Source organism: Erpetoichthys calabaricus, chromosome 7 (assembly GCF_900747795.2).
Source record: "Erpetoichthys calabaricus chromosome 7, fErpCal1.3, whole genome shotgun sequence".
NCBI lineage: Eukaryota > Metazoa > Chordata > Cladistia > Polypteriformes > Polypteridae > Erpetoichthys > Erpetoichthys calabaricus.
In genome coordinates, this window is record NC_041400.2 from 8,327,393 (window position 1) to 8,346,599 (window position 19,207).

Genomic DNA, 19,207 nt, shown 5'->3' on the forward strand with positions numbered 1-19,207 from the left:
GCCCCAACTAAATATTGAGTGCTGTACATGCTCATACTTCTCATGTTCATACCTTTCAGTTGGCCAACATTTCTAAAAATCCTTTTTTTGCATTGGTCTTAACTGATATTCTAATTTTCCGAGATACTGAATTTGTGACTTTCATTAGTTGTCAGTTATAATCATCAGCAGTAAAAGAAATAAACATTTGATTAAACATCAGTCTGTGTGTAATGAATGAATCTAATATACAAGTTTCACTTTTTGAATGGAATTACTGGAATAAATCAACTTTGTCATGATATTCTAATTTTATGACCAGCACCTGTACTGCTGGCATTGAAAGTTATATCTAAATAACAAACTTGATGGTGAAGCAAGGTAGGCACCACAACACAGTTAAGAGTGGGGACAGTCAAGACACAAGGACAATAGAAAGAAAACCCACTTTAATTTTTGATTAACAGATGGTGACGAGAGCACAAAAGCAACAGCTTACATCAAACAGAAGATCATCCTGTAAAACACAATGGTGCAGGGTCACAGCGTAACAGGCTAAAGGCAGGGGGTATTGAACAAACTCATGGCAAGTGCGATGGGTGATTTTTGGTCTTTCCCTAAATTTGTTTCAAGTGCATTTGTATTCCCTCTACTACGTGAATATCTAACCATCCACTGCCTTTTGGAGGTAGCGGCTCAGACCAGCGTGTTGGCTTAAGCACAGCTTTTAGAACGTGAAAGACATGGTTCAGGCTCCCACGGGTGGCTTCCTAAAGAACTGAGAAAAGAGTAAATCACAACTTCTCTAAAAAACTGCAGCTGATGCAGTCTTGGTTGCTCCATAGAGCTGAAATTGTGATTGCGGGGTCGTGGGGTCCAAAAAAAACAAAAAACGCACACAAGGCACTCAAGTATTTTAATGAGCAGCTTACATGTTGACGTCTTTAACTGCATGAGTTGTATCCAATGTATTAAATTTATCAAACATTTGAAATTAAAGTTAGCCTAAGCTAGGCATATTGCTTATAGTCAAGTAATTTCACTCTGGTATCCTTCTGCTACAGTTTAATATAAACTTCAAAAAACAAAACCAAAAAAAGCTTCACATCGAATATGTGCACAGTTGCAGATATTTTCATTCAAGTAGATATGGAGGAGCCAAAAAAATAAAGTCACCATCGCTTTCCTTTTGCATCCTCTTTTACTTTCCAAAGCATCAGCTCCATACAAGCTGTAGCATCTTCACTGGAATCATGACCTCCCACTGCAAATTCAAAGTAAGATAAAACTTAAAGGGGTTTTCCGGTTAGAGGGAGACAACTTAAAATCTTTTACAAAATCCACTTAAAATGGAAAAAACAAAGGCCTGAAGAAACCCAGTCCCCATTAATTATAATTTTTTTCAGAAACTGTACACTAAAAAGTCTCTTATCTTACTAAAAACCTTCAGTTAAACACTTGAATTACCAAAGCCCACGAAAACTTGTAATCCTGGCCCACCTTAAATCCCTTTGCACCTCTCCAACAGCATCTTTTGTGTTGTAAATGGGTCGATCAACAAAAGCAGATGCTATCCCATTCCCCTACCAACATAGAAATGGCAGAAAGTTCTCAGTTCAAGTCTGTTTACCTGCATGCGAGTTGCCTAGCGTTGTATAGTCCGGCATCGTCCAACCAACTATATCCTAACATGGGGGGGTCTACTGGAGCCAATCCCAGCCAGCATAGGGTGCAAGGCAAGAACAAATTCCTGGGCAGGGTGCCAGCCCAGCACCGGGCACGCACACACGAGAATTTTAGGATTGTCAATGCAGTGAACCTGCAGGTCTTTGGACTGTGGGAGGAAACCCATGCGGACAACATGCAAACTCCACACTGGGAGGACCCGGGAAGCAAACCCAGGTCTCCTTACTGCGAGGCTACCACTGCCCCCGTGCTGGGCAGAGTTGTATAGGGTAAATAATATTGTTATTTGGAATACATGCATGGGGAATGGGATAGCAGGCAGCTTTAGTTGATCGACACATTTGCAACACAAAAACAGGTGCGAAGGGATTTAACGTGGGCTGGGATTAGGAGTTTTTTTGTAGGCTTTGGTAATTCTAGTGACAAAAGGTGGAGTGAACAGGACTTTAAGAACTGGATCTGGCAACAGATGCTTGATTTAATTCTGTTACCAATAGTTTCAGAGAATTCCTGGCCATTTGGGCTAGTGCACTCATTTAGAAACGACATTTTCACAGCCACCTCTGGCTTTAAAAATTTGTACAATTTGTATAAAGTAAAGGACATACCAGCAAGCAAGCAAGCCAGCCTTTGCCAAGCATCGACAAGAGGTGACAAAGCCTGCAGTGCCTAGAAAGCGGGATTATGCGATTACAGTTTACTGTACGAGTGTGGTAGAGGGACATAAGAACTTTATGACAAGGCCATTTTTCATTCTTTAACCCTAGTGTCATCTTTACTTTGCAACCTTTCTAACATTCCTAACCAAAAAATTAGTTTGCCATGGCATTTGGGGTAGTTTAGGTCCACCCTTGACTTTACTGAATTTTTCCACTGCATTTTGGGGAGTTTATAACTCACAAAAAACCAACACCCAAAATGCCATTGTCTGAACACGTCTCGGCCGAAATATTGGATTGAACGTCAAGGCACGTTCAATAGTTTCCAAAACATCCACATTTTTGTAGAGCTGTTGAAAATTACACTGCAATGTCCTTCGGGTCAAGTATAACCTCCCATTTTAAGCTTGAACTTATGTAAAATTTCACACCGAGACAAATGTATGATCTACTTTACTAGACTTTGTGGCGCTTAAGGAGATTTGGTCATTCACAACCAATAAATTTCCTAAAATGTCACTTGTTATAAAAAAACTTCAGCTACTAGGACAGGTTAAGAGAGAGTGTCCAAAACATACAGCGGGGAAATAAGAATTGAATGCTTCAATGTTTTTCTCAGTAAAAATTTCAAATGGGGCTATTAACATGAAATTTGAAGCCAGATGATCGATAACCCAATTTACACATACAAAAGAAATCAAAAAAAAGTCCATAAAAATTGTGTAATAAAGTAGAATGACACAGGGAAAATTAAGTACAAATGAATACCAGCTGGTTTAGCCCTAACTGATGTCCTATAAAAAGGTTTCTCATTCCCAAGGTGTCACACAAGAAGCATCTCATGATGGGTAAAAGCAAAGAGCTCTCTCAAGACCATCGCAACCATATTGTTACAAAAAAAACAAAAAAAACAAAAAACAAACAACATACTGACAGAATTGGCTACAGACTTAAACTTCTGAATGTTCTGGATTATGGCCCCAACAGTGTTCACTGGAAGTGGAAAGATCATTTCACCATAAAACCGGCCATGACGAGGTGCTCCTTGCAAGATTTGATGGAGGAGTCAAAAGAATAATCAGAAGAGTCATCCAAGAGACAAGGACCATTCATAGTGAGCTTCAGAAAGACCTGGAATTAGCAAGTCCAGTTGTTTCAAAGAAAACAAATAATGCACTCTTGCGTCATGACTCCACTGCTGGAAAAAAAAGCACGCTGAAGCTCATTTAGAGTTTGCTGCACAACATTTGGACAAGCCTATGAAATACTGGGGGAGAAGAGAGTCTGGTCAAAGGAGACCAAAATGGAACTCATCGGATGTCACTGCACACACCATGTTTGGAGGAGAAATGGCACTGCACCTCACCCCAAAAAACACCACAGGTGTTAACACGGTAGGGAGCTGACAGACTTCATATAAATTGAAGTAAGGATGAATGCAGAAAATGTACTGGGCCGTTCTTGAGAAGAACCTGTTGCTATCTACCAGGACGCTGAAGATGAAACGAGGGGGGACATTTCAGCAAGAACCACAGAACGGCCCAGTCAATCACCGGACTTGAATCCAATTGAAGATCCATGGAAAGACCTGGGGCCTCATGTATAAAACTGTGCGTACGCACAGAAATGTTGCGCAAGAACGTTTCCACGTTCAAATCGCGCTGTATAAAAACCTACACTTGGCGTAAAGCCACGCACTTTTCCAAGCATTTAATGTGCTACTTTAGTTACGATGGGATTTGAGAAACTAGTAAATTAAATGATTTTAAGATGAAGTTTATGATGTTCTACTTTAATCACGTAGATTATTTTGTCATTAAAGTGGAAAGATTAATGTTGACATTTCGTGCTTTCCCCGACACTGTGTGCCTTTTTTTTTTCCCCTACGAGTCGCCTTTTCACGCCAACTTTGAAACGTGACAACTTTTTTTTATTTCCGGCACTGTGCGACTTTGTGAACTTGAGCTTTCGAGTTTCTCCGACACTCTGTCACTCGATCAGCTTCCTTTTGTTGCTTATACCACTGTTTAAACCAACAAATAGTACGTTTTTCTTTGCCTCCATTTGGTATTCGCTGATATTTTTATTTTTCCCTCGTACTTTTGCCATTGCCTTTTCACAGAACGCTGGGCTGAAGGGCTATTTATATTGATTTGCATATTCAAAGAGGCGTAATTCTGGTAAGAGTTGGGGTGGGACAGCAAGCGTGTGCACGTGCGTTTATTTCCACGCTGAGCGGGATTGATGTAGCGGAAGGTGGCGAACGCACAGATTCCTGCATCTGGATTTTTCTGTGCGTAAGCACATTTTGGCTTTTGTGCTTACGTCATGTTATAGTGCGAATTCTACACATGGCGTTATGCATGAGGCCCCTGAAGATCAGAGTTCAAAAGGAGAGGCCCTGGAACCTTTGAAGGACCGTTTGGGCAAAACACACACCCGAGTAATGCATGCGACTGGTTTCTCCATGTAGAAGAGGTCTTGAAGAAGTCGTTACATGGTAGTGAAGCCTTTGGTATTAAAATTTCAGTACACGTGTTCAATACTTATTCCTTGTGTCATTCCACAATTTTACAGACTTGATTTCTTTGTATGTGTGGTTTACCTGGGTTGCTACAGACATATGGTGAAAGTTTCAGGTCAATAGCCCTATTAGAAATATAATTTACGGATAAAAATGTTAACTCGTTCAATACTGATTGTCCCCGCTGTACTACCACCACCAACCTGGAAGGCATAGCATGGAGTTAGCACTTGATGGGGATTTTTAAAATTTATTTGGGGGACGACCAACACTCACGGTAACATTTCACAATTAAATCAGTGACTAGCACCGAAAATGAAATTTGCTTGGATTTTCTACATTACAGTAGAATATTTGGTTAAATAGCTTTGAGAAAGCAATGCTACAAGTGATCCAAAGTCAGAAGGGGCTAGAATCCATCAAGGCAACTCTACGTAGAGAATTCATTTTTAACTGGCAGGGAAAGCAGCCCCATCAACACCTTTCCCACTCCAAGGGTGAATGTTTACAAGACCACACTCTTGGTTTCAGCATAAAACTGTTAGACAATTTCAAAATGTGTACATTAAAGACTTCCTCTCCCAGCCCCATTTACATGACACATCACACAACCTACCATTTTCTTGTATGATTCGTCTAAGGTATTCTGCCATAAGTGTCCTAAGTGCTCTTTTATTGGGTAGACCCAAACGATGTGGAAATACAATAGACGTGTCAACAACAGTGCTGTGAAGGAGCTGAAAAAAATCAATTCAAGAGGTCATTAAACAATGCAAGTTTGTCCCAATATTTATGAAAGAGCCTCTACATTTTCTACCAATTCCTACAATTGATTCTTGGGCTGCTACCTCTTTTTAATGAGCCAGTCACCATTAAGATTACTTCATACATTCATTTTAGTCTAAATTTATATAGCACATTTTTTATACAATGAAGGTAGGTCACAAAGTGTTAAAATCACTTGCAAAGGTAAAAGTTCTTAAGTCTCAATATTTACAGCAGACTTGAACACATCCTCCAATGTAAATAAGTGATTTATTGCAAGTCCCGGGTTCTTCTTTACTTTTATTCTATGGTAATTATTGTTCCCAATTTTAATTTAGTGTTATTCTCTTTCTCCATCACGTAAAGCACTTTGAGCTACATTCAAGTGAAGTTGGCAAGCATGCACTGGTATAGCACGTTGCCACACCCACTACTCATCGAAATGGCTCGGGATCCCGGTTGGCAACCCCCACCCCAAGAGCAGAAACGTGGTCCAGTCCTACCCTCTGGAAATGACTCTGCCACAGCCAGGTATTACGTGGGCGACCCCTTGGCCTGGTCCAGCCACTTGAGTCCCCAACAGTGAGGATCTTATGAGCTGGATCACCCTCGGGGAAACGCACCACATGGCAGTAGTGCCGTAAGTGATGCTCCCTCACAATGCCGGTCATGTGCCTCATTCGAGACTCCGTGAGCAACACAAAGTCAAACCAGCAGTACCCAAGGATTTTCTGGAGAGAGAGTACTGGAGGAATCCAATCTTCACCTCAGGTTACTGGATAGCGTCCATGTCTCAACTACAGTGGTGTGAAAAACTATTTGCCCCCTTCCCGATTTCTTATTCTTTTGCATGTTTGTCACACAAAATGTTTCTGATCATCAAACACATTTAACCATTAGTCAAATATAACACAAGTAAACACAAAATGCAGTTTGTAAATGGTGGTTTTTATTATTTAGGGAGAAAAAAAAATCCAAACCTACATGGCCCTGTGTGAAAAAGTAATTGCCCCCTGAACCTAATAACTGGTTGGGCCACCCTTAGCAGCAATAACTGCAATCAAGCGTTTGCGATAACTTGCAATGAGTCTTTTACAGCGCTCTGGAGGAATTTTGGCCCACTCATCTTTGCAAAATTGATGTCATTCAGCTTTATTTGAGGGTTTTCTAGCATGAACCGCCTTTTTAAGGTCATGCCATAGCATCTCAATTGGATTCAGGTCAGGACTTTGACTAGGCCACTCCAAAGTCTTCATTTTGTTTTTCTTCAGCCATTCAGAGGTGGATTTGCTGGTGTGTTTTGGGTCATTGTCCTGTTGCAGCACCCAAGATCGCTTCAGCTTGAGTTGATGAACAGATGGCCGGACATTCTCCTTCAGGATTTTTTGGTAGACAGTAGAATTCATGGTTCCATCTATCACAGCAAGCCTTCCAGGTCCTGAAGCAGCAAAACAACCCCAGACCATCACACTACCACCACCATATTTTACTGTTGGTATGATGTTCTTTTTCTGAAATGCTGTGTTCCTTTTACGCCAGATGTAACGGGACATTTGCCTTCCAAAAAGTTCAACTTTTGACTCAGCAGTCCACAAGGTATTTTCCCAAAAGTCTTGGCAATCATTGAGATGTTTCTTAGCAAAATTGAGACGAGCCCTAATGTTCTTTTTGCTTAACAGTGGTTTGCGTCTTGGAAATCTGCCATGCAGGCCGTTTTTGCCCAGTCTCTTTCTTATGGTGGAGTCGTGAACACTGACCTTAATTGAGGCAAGTGAGGCCTGCAGTTCTTTAGACGTTGTCCTGGGGTCTTTTGTGACCTCTCGGATGAGTCGTCTCTGCGCTCTTGGGGTAATTTTGGTCGGCCGGCCACTCCTGGGAAGGTTCACCACTGTTGCATGTTTTTGCCATTTGTGGATAATGGCTCTCACTGTGATTCGCTGGAGTCCCAAAGCTTTAGAAATGTCTTTATAACCTTTACCAGACTGATAGATCTCAATTACTGCTGTTCTCATTTGTTCCTGAATTTCTTTGGATCTTGGCATGATGTCTAGCTTTTGAGGTGCTTTTGGTCTACTTCTCTGTGTCAGGCAGCTCCTATTTAAGTGATTTCTTGATTGAAACAGGTGTGGCAGTAATCAGGCCTGGGGGTGGCTACGGAAATTGAACTCAGGTGTGATACACCACAGTTAGGTTATTTTTTAACAAGGGGGCAATTACTTTTTCACACAGGGCCATGTAAGTTTGGATTTTTTTTTCTCCCTAAATAATAAAAACCACCATTTACAAACTGCATTTTGTGTTTACTTGTGTTATATTTGACTAATGGTTAAATGTATTTGATGATCAGAAACATTTTGTGTGACAAACATGCAAAAGAATAAGAAATCAGGAAGGGGGCAAATATTTTTTCACACCACTGTATATAGTAAGACAGGAAGCACCAGGACTCTGAAGACTTGGACCTTCGTCCTTTGGCATAGATATCAGGAGCGCCACACATCCCTTTCCAGCAACCTCATGACAAACCACTCTCCCAATCCGTCTAACCAACTTCACAGGAAGAGTCAGAGACATGAATGTCACTGCCAAGGTAAGTAAACCTCTTGACGAGGTCGACACTCTGCAGACAGAGACACTGATGATGGTCATGCCCAAGAGGCCATTAAAGGCCTGGCTCTTTTGTTTTTATCCAGGACACTCACAAGCCCAGACACTCTGTCTCGAGTGCCGCGATCAGAACCTCCATCGACTCCGTGAAGATCACAGCAAAGTCAAGATCTGTGAATCTTTCTCCAACAGATGATCCACAGCTGCTGGACCCCACGACCCTGCCCAACACCCAGTCCATACAAGCATTGAACAGAGTAGGAGCAGAACACACTGCTGACGAACCCCAGAATCAACTGGGGAAAAAAAACGCAGAGGTCCTGCCTCCACTCTGCACAGCACTCACAGTACCAGTGTACAGGCCAGCCATGATATCCAGTAACCTCGAGGGGATCCCGTGAGCCCTCAGGATGTCCCACAGGGCAGCTCGATCGATTTGAGCTACATTGTATGAAAATGTGCTCTAGAAATAAAATGTTGTGAATATAAAGCTATACAGACCATGTCAAAATACCCCACCACCATTGTTTTTCAGCACAGTTCCACAATTTGGGAATACCAGGTGGTTTTCATGTTTAGTTCTTTGGGACCTCTGGAGGTGGAGGGATTTTATTCCAACCAACCAGTCTGAACTTTTAACTGATCTCATTGTTGAGTGAACTCTATTTTGACAGAGTAAGGAAGTCTTAAATGGTTAGGTTTCCTTTACCAATGACAAAAGAAACCGATGAAATTAAAAGTTGTAGTTGCAATATGTAGTATTTGCCACTCTATCGAAATTAGGGTCTCCAACTGCAGTCCTGCAGAACTACTATGGCTACAGCTTTTCATTCCAGCCCTTTTCTTAAATTAGTGACCACGGTTTGCTGTGAACCGATTTTTTCCTTCACTTTAAATCAACTGGTTTCTTTTAGCATTCAGGTCTACTAAATTGCTTCTATTTTTCCACCCCTCCATTATCCAACCTGCTATATCCTAACACAGGGTCATGGGGGTCTTCTGGAGTTAATCCCAGCCAACACATGGCGCAAGGCAGGAAACAAACCCCGGGTAGGGCACACACACCAAGCACACACTATGGACAATTTAGGATCACCAATGCATCTAACCTGCATGTCTGGACTGTGGGAGCAAACCCACCCAGACACAGGAATCTTCTATCCCCCCCCCCCCCAAATGGCAGCCAAACAAAAATGGTGAGACAGAATAGCAGCTAAATCGGGGCCTCAAACTACAACTTTAATTAGAAACCAGTTCCATTTGTTAAACCAATTGATTCCTTAGATTGTTGGTGCCCTCATTCTGCCTTGGCAGAAACTTCCAAAAAACCAACCCGATGATGTGCCTTCGTCTAGGAACACAGTAATGTTGATCTGCTGTGGTCTACAAAAGTCTGAGACCTGTACCTTTAAAATTTTCAGATATTGTATGGTTAATACACTTTGAGATTCAAACTGAGCCAACACATGACCAGCATTGTTTGGATGCGAATTAAGGAAAAATTTAATTAAGGGGTGTGAGTTTAAATAGCAGGTTTGTTAAGGCAAAAAGTTAATTAGCAGGAAAATACTTGTCACGATTTAAGAAAAGGGTTAGATTGAAAACCTGCAGCAACTGCAGTGCTTTAGGAGTGGAGTTGCAGGCCCCCGATCTGAACAAAAAACGGGCTTGATGGACCAATTGGATACAGAAGACATTTGACAAATGAGAAATGACCAGAGTTTTAAAAAAAAAAAAAAAGTACTAAATGATCTGCGACACATACACATATGTTTAGAATACATACATTTGTACAAGACCTGCTGAAAGTTATTTTGGCAGCTGTGACAATACAAGTATTGTAAAAATTGGGCTTTAATCAAATTAGTGATTGGAACAGGGGAGCCTGAAAAGGAGCACATGGAATATATCCCATCAAGCCTGTGGCTATGATAAATGCCTGCAACTCCTCCGACAAACACAAACATCCTAATGAAATAGTATAAGAAAATGTATTCGTCCATGGCTTCTCCTTGGTGGTATCTGTATTGTATACGGTAGTGTATATTAGGACTAAAAGCTGCCTTTAAAGTCATTAATCCTTTTTTTCCCTGTACACGATTTATGTTGTCTTAAGATCTCTGGTTACTGGGAAAAGATAGGTATAGGCTCAAAGTATGAGCTGCAATCAAAAGGATATTCGCAGGGAGCATGAATCTCACTAGAATACAAAAAGATTTAAGACACACACCATACTATAATAATCAAAATTAATCTGATGTGTTCACCAAGTCTAAGGAGGGTTTTCAATCATCTAAAAATTAAAATGGTGGAATCAATTGGATAGCTTGCTACAGAGCAGTTAGGCTCACACAAAAGCATTTATATATTTCACTTCTGAACAAATCCTTTTCAGCAGTAGAATGAAAAAAACACCTACCTTAAGTGCAAATAGATCATTTTCAAAACTATGACCAATTAAGATCGTTTCAGCACTGAACAGATTCAGCAGTACAGCCTGAACATCACGGATTGTTGAAGAGGCTTGCTTCAAATCTTCCTCAGCGACTCCAGAAAATCTAATTAAAAATGAACATACAGTTGAGAGATTTCCTCTGAATACCTTTCCCTTTGTCCATCCATCCATTATCCAACCCGCTATATCCTAACTACAGGGTCACGGGGGTCTGCTGGAGCCAATCCCAGCCAGCACAGGGCACAAGGCAAGAAACAAACCCAAGGAAGGGTGCCAGCCCACCGCAGGGCACACACACACACCAAGCGGACATTAGGGACAATTTAGAAAATCGCCAATGCACTTAATCTGCATTTCTTTGGACTGTGAGAGGAAACCCACGCAGACACGGGGAGAACATGCAAACTCCATGCAGGGAGGACCTGGGAAGCAAACCCAGGTGTCCTTACTGCGAGGCAGCAGCACTACCCACTGCGCCACCATGCCGCCGCTTTCACTTTGTATTATGCCGAAATATATTAAAAACTGAACAATACCTTGAGAATTAGACATTTATACTGGTAATAAGAGGTTATACCCATAACCACTAGCATCTTCAAAACAGCATTTAAAACTGGGATAATAGAGAAGTGACAGTGCCAGAAAGGCCTACATTCTTTCCATGGCATACTTTAAAACACTAGAACAGATTCATTCCATTCATCACAGAATCAGACCTCAGTTCATAAAAAAGTTAAATATAAATGTGATGCAGAGAATTTCTGCAATACACCACACAGAGTTGGAGTGCATATATAGCATCGAGGTTAACACCTCTTCCATGGTTCCCCACCAACAGATTCCATTAGCACCCTCCAGCTTTAACCCAGAACTACACTAAACAGTTTTGAGAACTGCACTTCGAGGCTTCATTACCTTTTACCTTAAAAAAAATTACCTGGTGTTGTAGTCAAGGACTTCATTATCAGTTTTCACAAAAGTATCATATACAACTTGAAGCCCAGGGTTTACAACTGTAACTCTTGCAAGTTCAAGACCTTGAGTGGTATAGCACTATAAACAAAAAGGGAGAATGCATGCATATATACTACCAAAAATACAACCAGTCTTAAAAAAAAGGATATTTTAAAATTTACACGATTTCTTCACAATCCTAGCTTATATTAAATTTACCACATGAAACTGTTCTTCAATGGGGCTGAAAGTGTTTGGGGTCCAAATATGAAAAACTGCCTGAAACACCCACGACTCGCCACAGCTTTCACATAGGAGGCATCTTTGTTATTCAATAAAAGAAAGCTTGAAATTCAGATTCTAAATTTTTCTTGAGGCAAGAATACATTCCTTGTTCGCTTGTCTGTGCTCAGCAGCAATTGTGGGTGGAGTTTTGACAATTCTCTCTCCCCCGTCCCCCCCAAGCATACCTTGAATGCTGGCACACATTCCCGCCACTCCAAAATTTCTTCAGTTTGCTATTTTGTAAACGTTGCATTCTGCCAATGTTAATTCTTTGCATTTATATAGCGCTTTTCTCACTACTCAAAGCACTCCGCAATCGCAGGTTAAGGGCCTTGCTCAAGGGCCCCAACAGAACAGAGTTCCTATTGGCATTTACGGGATTCGAACCGGCAACCTTCCGATTGCCAATGCAGATCCCTAGCCTCAGAGCCACCACTCTGCATGTGAAATGTTATAGGCATATATTTAGTTTTAAATCAGGTCAAAGTTTAGTACCGATGTTTTAACATCTGAGTGGTAGTGCAGAGCAGTCATTCCAGCCTCTCTGAGGCACAGGCTGCACATCCTCCCTATGCATTTATGGGCAGATGTCGGTCGTTGTCGTTAACTGTGGGTAGTACTAATTGATGCAGGATACTGAAAATGTCTCGGTAATACTTGGACTAACATTTTTTGTTAATGGACGTTATGTGCTGTGAAGTAAGTTACACCTATCCCCCTTTTATCGGGGTACACAACTTGTGTATGAAAGCATAAAGACGGAGTTACCATCAGATTTTTTTTTTTTTACCCCCAGTAGTTAGTCCATCTGTTGACAGACAAATTCTCATCTAGGTATCAACATTCAAGAACAAAAACAGTGCTTGGAGAGGATTTTTCAAGGTGAAGAGTATATGCTGGAGGAAACTACACTCCATGGGCTGAAAGGTTGCCACAGAGGAAGACTAGTAGTGAGGTGAAGCACACACACAGTCAGTCTCCTTTTAAAAGGGCTCTGACTCCAAGACGTTTAGCTTTTTCCTTCCTAAAAATGGTAGATACCACGGTTTTATAATATGTATGATGACCTCTTAAGACACAGAGCAATACCGGACAACACCCTTGGGATTTGGAGGAGGTAAATCCTTGGGTAAGTTTAATAGTTTTTGGTTTCATACTAGAACCCTGGCCACCATTAACCCCACTGTTAACTACTAAACAAATTAGGTACGCAACATTTTATAAAATATTTTAACACAATTAGGTGGCAAAATTAATGTTTATTCCTAATGCTGATCGCACATTACCACACAACAAACCACCTGGATTGGGACCAGAGTGGAATAACCATGGTATATAAATTGAAAAATACAAAAAAAATTATCCTTGGACTATTAGTATCCCCTCCAGATTCTCACCATTTCACAATCAACTGCAAAAACACCAGGGTTCCCATTATTAGGGATTGGCTTGGAAAAAGTCTTCACAAAGCCTCCAACGTTGTCCCTCTGACCATCATGTACATGGAACTGTTTGGTGTAGTAGAAAAGAAGTGAAGGGGGGGGGGGGGGAAGGAGGAAAAAAAAAATTAAAATTCAGGGCATTTTTCTAAACAGAAACTAAAACCCCTTTGTCACTTTCACTCCAAAACTGGTTTGGAAATCGCAAGCACCAAGATACCTGAAAAGTCTCACAGCCAGGGGTTCCCACTGCTCCTTCACAGCAGCTGTAACGACAGTCTATGCCACCGGGTACTACAAAGACAAGATTGAAAAGGAAACAACACTTAAAAATGGAAAAAAAATTGTGCAAATAGTGTAGCACGAGTCTATTTCAGGAGAAATTGGTCTCCTCTTCACCTTTACATTAGTCAAGTTGATTTTTTTTATTAAATGAGAATGCTGTAAAAAGAATTTTCAGTCTATGCTAAATAAATGACCTGTACTGTATCTGGTTAACATTTTAAACCTGTCCAGGCATTGTTTGTGCGTTGCACCCACCGTGTTTGCTAGGATAGGAGCCAGCTGACCTGCTCAGCATAAAGTGGATTAGAAAATGGAGGAATAGTTCTGAACACAATAGGATTATTCTAATCTACTCAAATGTGGACAACCTCATCTGTACCCTTCAGAATTACAGTTTAAAATGCTTCATTTAAACAAAGTCAAATACTACAGTGGTGGGAAGTTTGGGATTGGTAGGGTGGGACTTCATTCCCTATTGAAGTTTTCAAAACTGTGTGCTTTTACCTGTTAAGTCTTCAGGTTCACTTTATAAAGTGAATTAGTTTGACAAAACACATTTGAAAGTCATGCTGGTTTGTAATGCTGCAGAAAATATTCTAAAGTACAGCCCGTTACTGTTTTAAAACACACATCCCAGAGATGTAGAAGTGACATTAGCCAAGTTCATTCAATAAAAAGGCAGACCAGAACAAGAATGCTTGCAGTTTTGGTGTAAGCAAAATAATCCAGTCAAATCAAGTTGGGGAGCATGCACTGGTACAGTTTGTTGCCGCTCCCACTACACGACTAAACAACTCAGGATCCCCATTGGCAACACCCCCCACCACAAGCAGACCCGCGGTCCTGTTCCACCCTCCGGAAATGACCCTCGATCTGCCACAGCCAGGTGTTATGTGGGTGACCCCTTGGCCTGGTCTAGCCACTCGGGTCCCCAACAATGAGGATCTTACAGCACTATGGCTATGTGGTGCGTTCCCCCCCCCTCTGTGGGTGATCCAGCTCGTAATTGATGCTCCCTCTCAATGCAGGGAATATGCCTCATTCAGGACTCCATGAGCAGCACAAAGTCAAACCAATGGTACCAAAGTATTTTATAGAGAGACAGCACCAAACGAGTCCAGTCTTCGTCTCAGGTCACTGGATAGCATCCATGTCTCGCAACCATATAGCAAGACAGGAAGCACCAGGACTCTAAAGACTTGCAGCTTTGTCCTTTTGCATAGATATCGGGAGCGCCACACACCCCTTTCCAACGACCTCATGACCCCCCAAGTTCTCCCAATCCGTCTACTGACTTTCATAGGAAGAGTCACTGTTGAGGCAAGTAAACCTCTCAATGAGGTCGACACTCTCTCTGCAGAGAGACACTGCGGATGGCCGTGCCCAAGAGGTCATTAAAGGCCTGGCTCTTGGTTTTTAATCAGGACCCTCACACTCCTTGCTCAGTTTCTCAAGAGCCCCCACGAGAGCTTCCACCGACTCCAAAGATCACAGCATTATCAAGATCAGTGAATCTTTCACCAACAGATGCCCCACAGCCACTGGACCCCATGACCCTGCAAGCATTGAACAGTAGGAGCAGAACAGACCCCAGAATCAACTGGGGGAGGAAAAAAACCACCAAACCAACCCACAGGTTCTGCGTCCACTCTGCACAGCACTCACAGTACCAGTGTACAGGCTGGCCAGGATATCCAACAACCTCGAGGGGATCCCGTGAACCCGCAGGATGTCCCACACATTGTGGAAAGGAGGCTCAATTTTTAAAATGTGTGGTGCGTTTATATTCCTATTTAAAACGGATACACACTTAAAAGTTGTAAGCAAGAGATTGTAGAGCTCATAATGGAATTGTACTTTTGATGTGCTTTTAGGAAGCATGTTGTATATTAGGAGAAAATTTGAGGGCTGAGGAGACTTGTAAAAATCTCGTAGTATACAGCAAGTATTCTATTTTACACAAGATTCCAGGGAGGGTATCACAATTAGTTTGGCAACACTAAAATTCACATTGTATTTAGCTACATGGTAGTGTTAAGAGTAGCCTCAGTGACAAGACCGACCACCGATAACAGTAGTCAAATTTTACTACGATGAAACTCTTGGTTTGACACGATACCATGCTGTTTTAGTAATTTTCCACATTAGAATTGCCTCCAAAAAAAAGTGCAAGTATAATTTAGGTTTGGAGGTGGTGCCAGCACCCTGGGTAATACTTCTAGCACTGCTGCCTCACAGTAAGGAGATCAGGGTTCACATTCTGGATCCTTCCTGCATGGAGTTTTCATGTTTTCACCACATCTGTCTGGGTTTCCTCCAGTTGCTCTGGTTTCTTACCATTGTCCAAAGACATGCAGGTTAAGTGAAATGGAGATGCTAACTTGTCCCTTGTGTGCATTGATGTGTGGTTGTCCTGCAATGGACTGATTGCTCAGTCCTGGTTTTGTTCTCACTTGCGTCCTATGCTAGCTGGGATTGGCTCCAGCAACCCTGGTTTGGATAAGCAGGACATTTCGGAAGGCTTATTCCTTGAAGCTTGCCACTTTCAAAAGCATCCCAACGATCACAGGTATCAGTCGATTCAAGATGGTCGTCTGGTAAAAGTGAACCAACCAAGAATAAGCTTGCAGTGTAGACACGTCTGGTTTCTCTACAAACTACAGAGATATGCAAGTCAAGATGAAAGTTCTTTACTGCCTCACCAAAACAAATTTCGTTAGAAGTTGTCAAGGGTTTAGGGTTCTTTCTCACCTGATCAGAAAGGTCCTGCAGGAATGCAAGGGGACAATGTTGTGCATGTCCACACAAGGTTAATAGACTATGTTATTGATTAGGGACAATAAAAAAAAAAAAAAAAAAACACCACTTGAGGCATGTACAGTGCCTTCTATAAAAAAAAAAAGGTACAAACACAAAAACCACTTGCTTGCTAAGGAGCAGCATTTTGCCTTTATCATGTTAGCATAGGTTTTAATCTAAAAATTAATGCGCTTATATGACCAGGATTGGGGTTCCCCAATTGGAGGGGGAGAGAAGGCATCAATACAGTGCATTGCTGTACCCACCAGATTAGGACTTGAGTGCAACCACGCAACGGGTGACACCTCAGCACCACACTAGTTCAGATGAAGTTGAACAGTGGGAGGTTTTTGTATGAGATAGTACCAATTTAAAAATCTTCATATCTAAAGAACATTATTGCTACACCACCTTCCAGACCCACAAAAACCCACACCTACCTTTTCTCTTAAGGACTCTGCCAGAATGGTAGGTGCACTCCTCCTTTCGAACATGCTTTCCACATGCGGTCACAGAATAGGTTGCTCCACACCGGCAACATATTCTTTTAAAGGCTTAGAAAGCAAAAAACACATACGGTAAGAAGATGGTTCACCTGTTCAAGTATTTTTGGCCAAATTTAATCAGATACATTTAGAAGGTGATGCAAGATTGCCAAGAAGTTTGAATAAAGATCTTGAGACTTACAAAAGAAACAAAAATCACCTTATCAAGCCAGTGACCAAACGCTACTTACCATCATAAACAGTCTTCTTAGGTTCTTTGCAACATATTGCGTTTCCTGGCTTTTCAGGATGCTGAACAGGAAAGCCACCAGCTCTTAACATTTCCCAGGATAGGACATGTTCTTTTAACTGTTCATAAAATGATGTCCAAGTAGAGTCTGAAACAAACACGTAGCCCTCACAAAAATCAGATTTTGATGTCTTCTTCCCTACAAGCTTAGAATTTTAAGCAATCCAGCTATTACAAACAAAAACCACTCAACAGTTTAGTTTTCAAATAAACTTGCTAGCTTCAACTCAAAGAATTAGTAAGCCACAACCACCATCTTCACAAGCATAAGCAATTAAGTGCAGCTTTATATTCTTGCAATGGTGGGATGCACTTAAAAAAAAAAAAAAAAAAAAATCAGTTACCGATAAATCCTCCTACATCGCCAACAGATGTTTCACCTCTGGTCATTTGTAGGTCTTCAGCTTCCATTACAGAAAGTTAAAGGGGGTGGGAAGACAAAAAGAGTTAAAGAAAGAAACCTAGTGCAATTTAGAAAGGTATCATTCATGCCTCATAGTGCCAATGTACACATCTAGTAAAGGTTTATGAAATTACATAAACAGCTGGTTTGGTTCTTAATCTTCTTAAGGGCATTCACAGCAATACTCAAATATTTCATTTTGTTGCTGCTACGGTCAAACACGGCTTTTTCTTCGTTCAGTGCCTATTATGGGAAATGAGAAGTTTAATGGGTTTAAGAGATTCCTGTGGTAAAACACCTTTTTGAAAACTGCAGCACGTTTTGGCCAAGCTTAATTTTTTTTTAAATACATCTCCAAAAAACCCATCAATACAAACCTTTTCGAAAGCCTCCTGAACAGTCGAGGAGGTTTTAAGAAACTCTTCAACAAAACAATTAACATAACGCTGTCTCACGTCATGTGGAACCTTCGAAGTGCTCACAACAGCTTTCGTTTTCCTACGACTGGAGACTGCCTATAACAATGAGAACTTTATAAACAGAAATAAAAATTTACAAGAACTATTGGCATTTAAAACTCATTGGACCTTTGAAAGACTTAAATTAGTTAAACTGCTGGAACAAGTACAATTTTAGGCATGAAAAATTCCCCGAGATGAAGTTTACACTGGTCTACTAATCTTGAATGATCTTTTGAGACGCTATCCAGCTTAATAAAAAAGGAGAAGGGACTGTGTCCATTCAATTGCTAGGTTTTTCATTCCAGTAGATATTAGTAATACTTTATTACTACAAAAATGTAGTGTCATCTGTTGACATAAAATGCATTGAATTTGTTATTCCTATATCCATTCCAAAACAGATTCCAATATATTGGTGCACTGCAAAGGTTAATGAAACATTAACAACGCAGAGGTCTACACTGACTTCTTAGATTTCAACCCGTTTTAGAACTGTCCGTTTGAGATGGACAATTCCCACTGCTCATCTTGCCGCTTCAAAAACAAGTATGAAAGCGCCAGTGCTAGCATTTTAAAGGCAAAAATTCTTGAATATAGCAAGTAAAGTAAAAAATACCTTGGCAGGGGTGAAGGTTGTTCTGTGCACAGACTGTGTGGCAGGGACACTTGTTACTCCATTAGGAACGGTGCTCTCTGGTATAACAACTTGCATGTTGGCACCCCATGGAGAAATGGCCAATGCAGGAACTTGCACCATATTTAAACAAACTGAGAAGGAAGATGCCACATTTTAAAATTAAAATATACTCCCCTCCCACTCCTTGATATTCAATTTAGTGTACAGGGTTAGTGAATGCCTGAAAAACTTGTTCAGTTTGGAACAGCAATTTAGGGATATGCAACATTGAAATAAAAAAAAAAATAAAAGGGTGTTGGGAAGTTTTTCAAAATGGATCCAGAAAGACAGATTTTTAAATGATGCACTTCATTTTTGGCTTGGATTTAAACACAGAACAGGCTCTAAAAATAAAAATTACTCAAGCAAAGTTTAGTGTAAAATCCAAAAGGGGTCTCTTAACTGGGCTGGAATTATAAACAGAATCCATCACCT

General features: G+C 41.0%; 1 protein-coding gene across 1 annotated transcript in view; it reads right to left on the reverse strand.

The window, feature by feature from the left end:
* Nucleotides 1-399: 399 nt before the first annotated feature.
* LOC114654476 (RNA exonuclease 1 homolog) overlaps nucleotides 400-19,207 on the reverse strand; it is a 33,765-nt gene continuing 14,957 nt past the window's right edge. The window contains exons 5-16 of the mRNA XM_028805048.2: nucleotides 18,713-18,864; nucleotides 18,013-18,150; nucleotides 17,770-17,878; nucleotides 17,577-17,636; nucleotides 17,174-17,320; nucleotides 16,878-16,991; nucleotides 13,574-13,647; nucleotides 13,312-13,422; nucleotides 11,613-11,728; nucleotides 10,640-10,778; nucleotides 5,465-5,585; nucleotides 400-1,243 (exon numbers count right to left, since the gene is read on the reverse strand). Coding sequence (XP_028660881.1) covers nucleotides 1,152-1,243; nucleotides 5,465-5,585; nucleotides 10,640-10,778; nucleotides 11,613-11,728; nucleotides 13,312-13,422; nucleotides 13,574-13,647; nucleotides 16,878-16,991; nucleotides 17,174-17,320; nucleotides 17,577-17,636; nucleotides 17,770-17,878; nucleotides 18,013-18,150; nucleotides 18,713-18,864 — 1,373 coding nt within the window. The 3' untranslated portion in view covers nucleotides 400-1,151. The remainder of the gene's footprint in view (nucleotides 1,244-5,464; nucleotides 5,586-10,639; nucleotides 10,779-11,612; nucleotides 11,729-13,311; nucleotides 13,423-13,573; nucleotides 13,648-16,877; nucleotides 16,992-17,173; nucleotides 17,321-17,576; nucleotides 17,637-17,769; nucleotides 17,879-18,012; nucleotides 18,151-18,712; nucleotides 18,865-19,207) is intronic.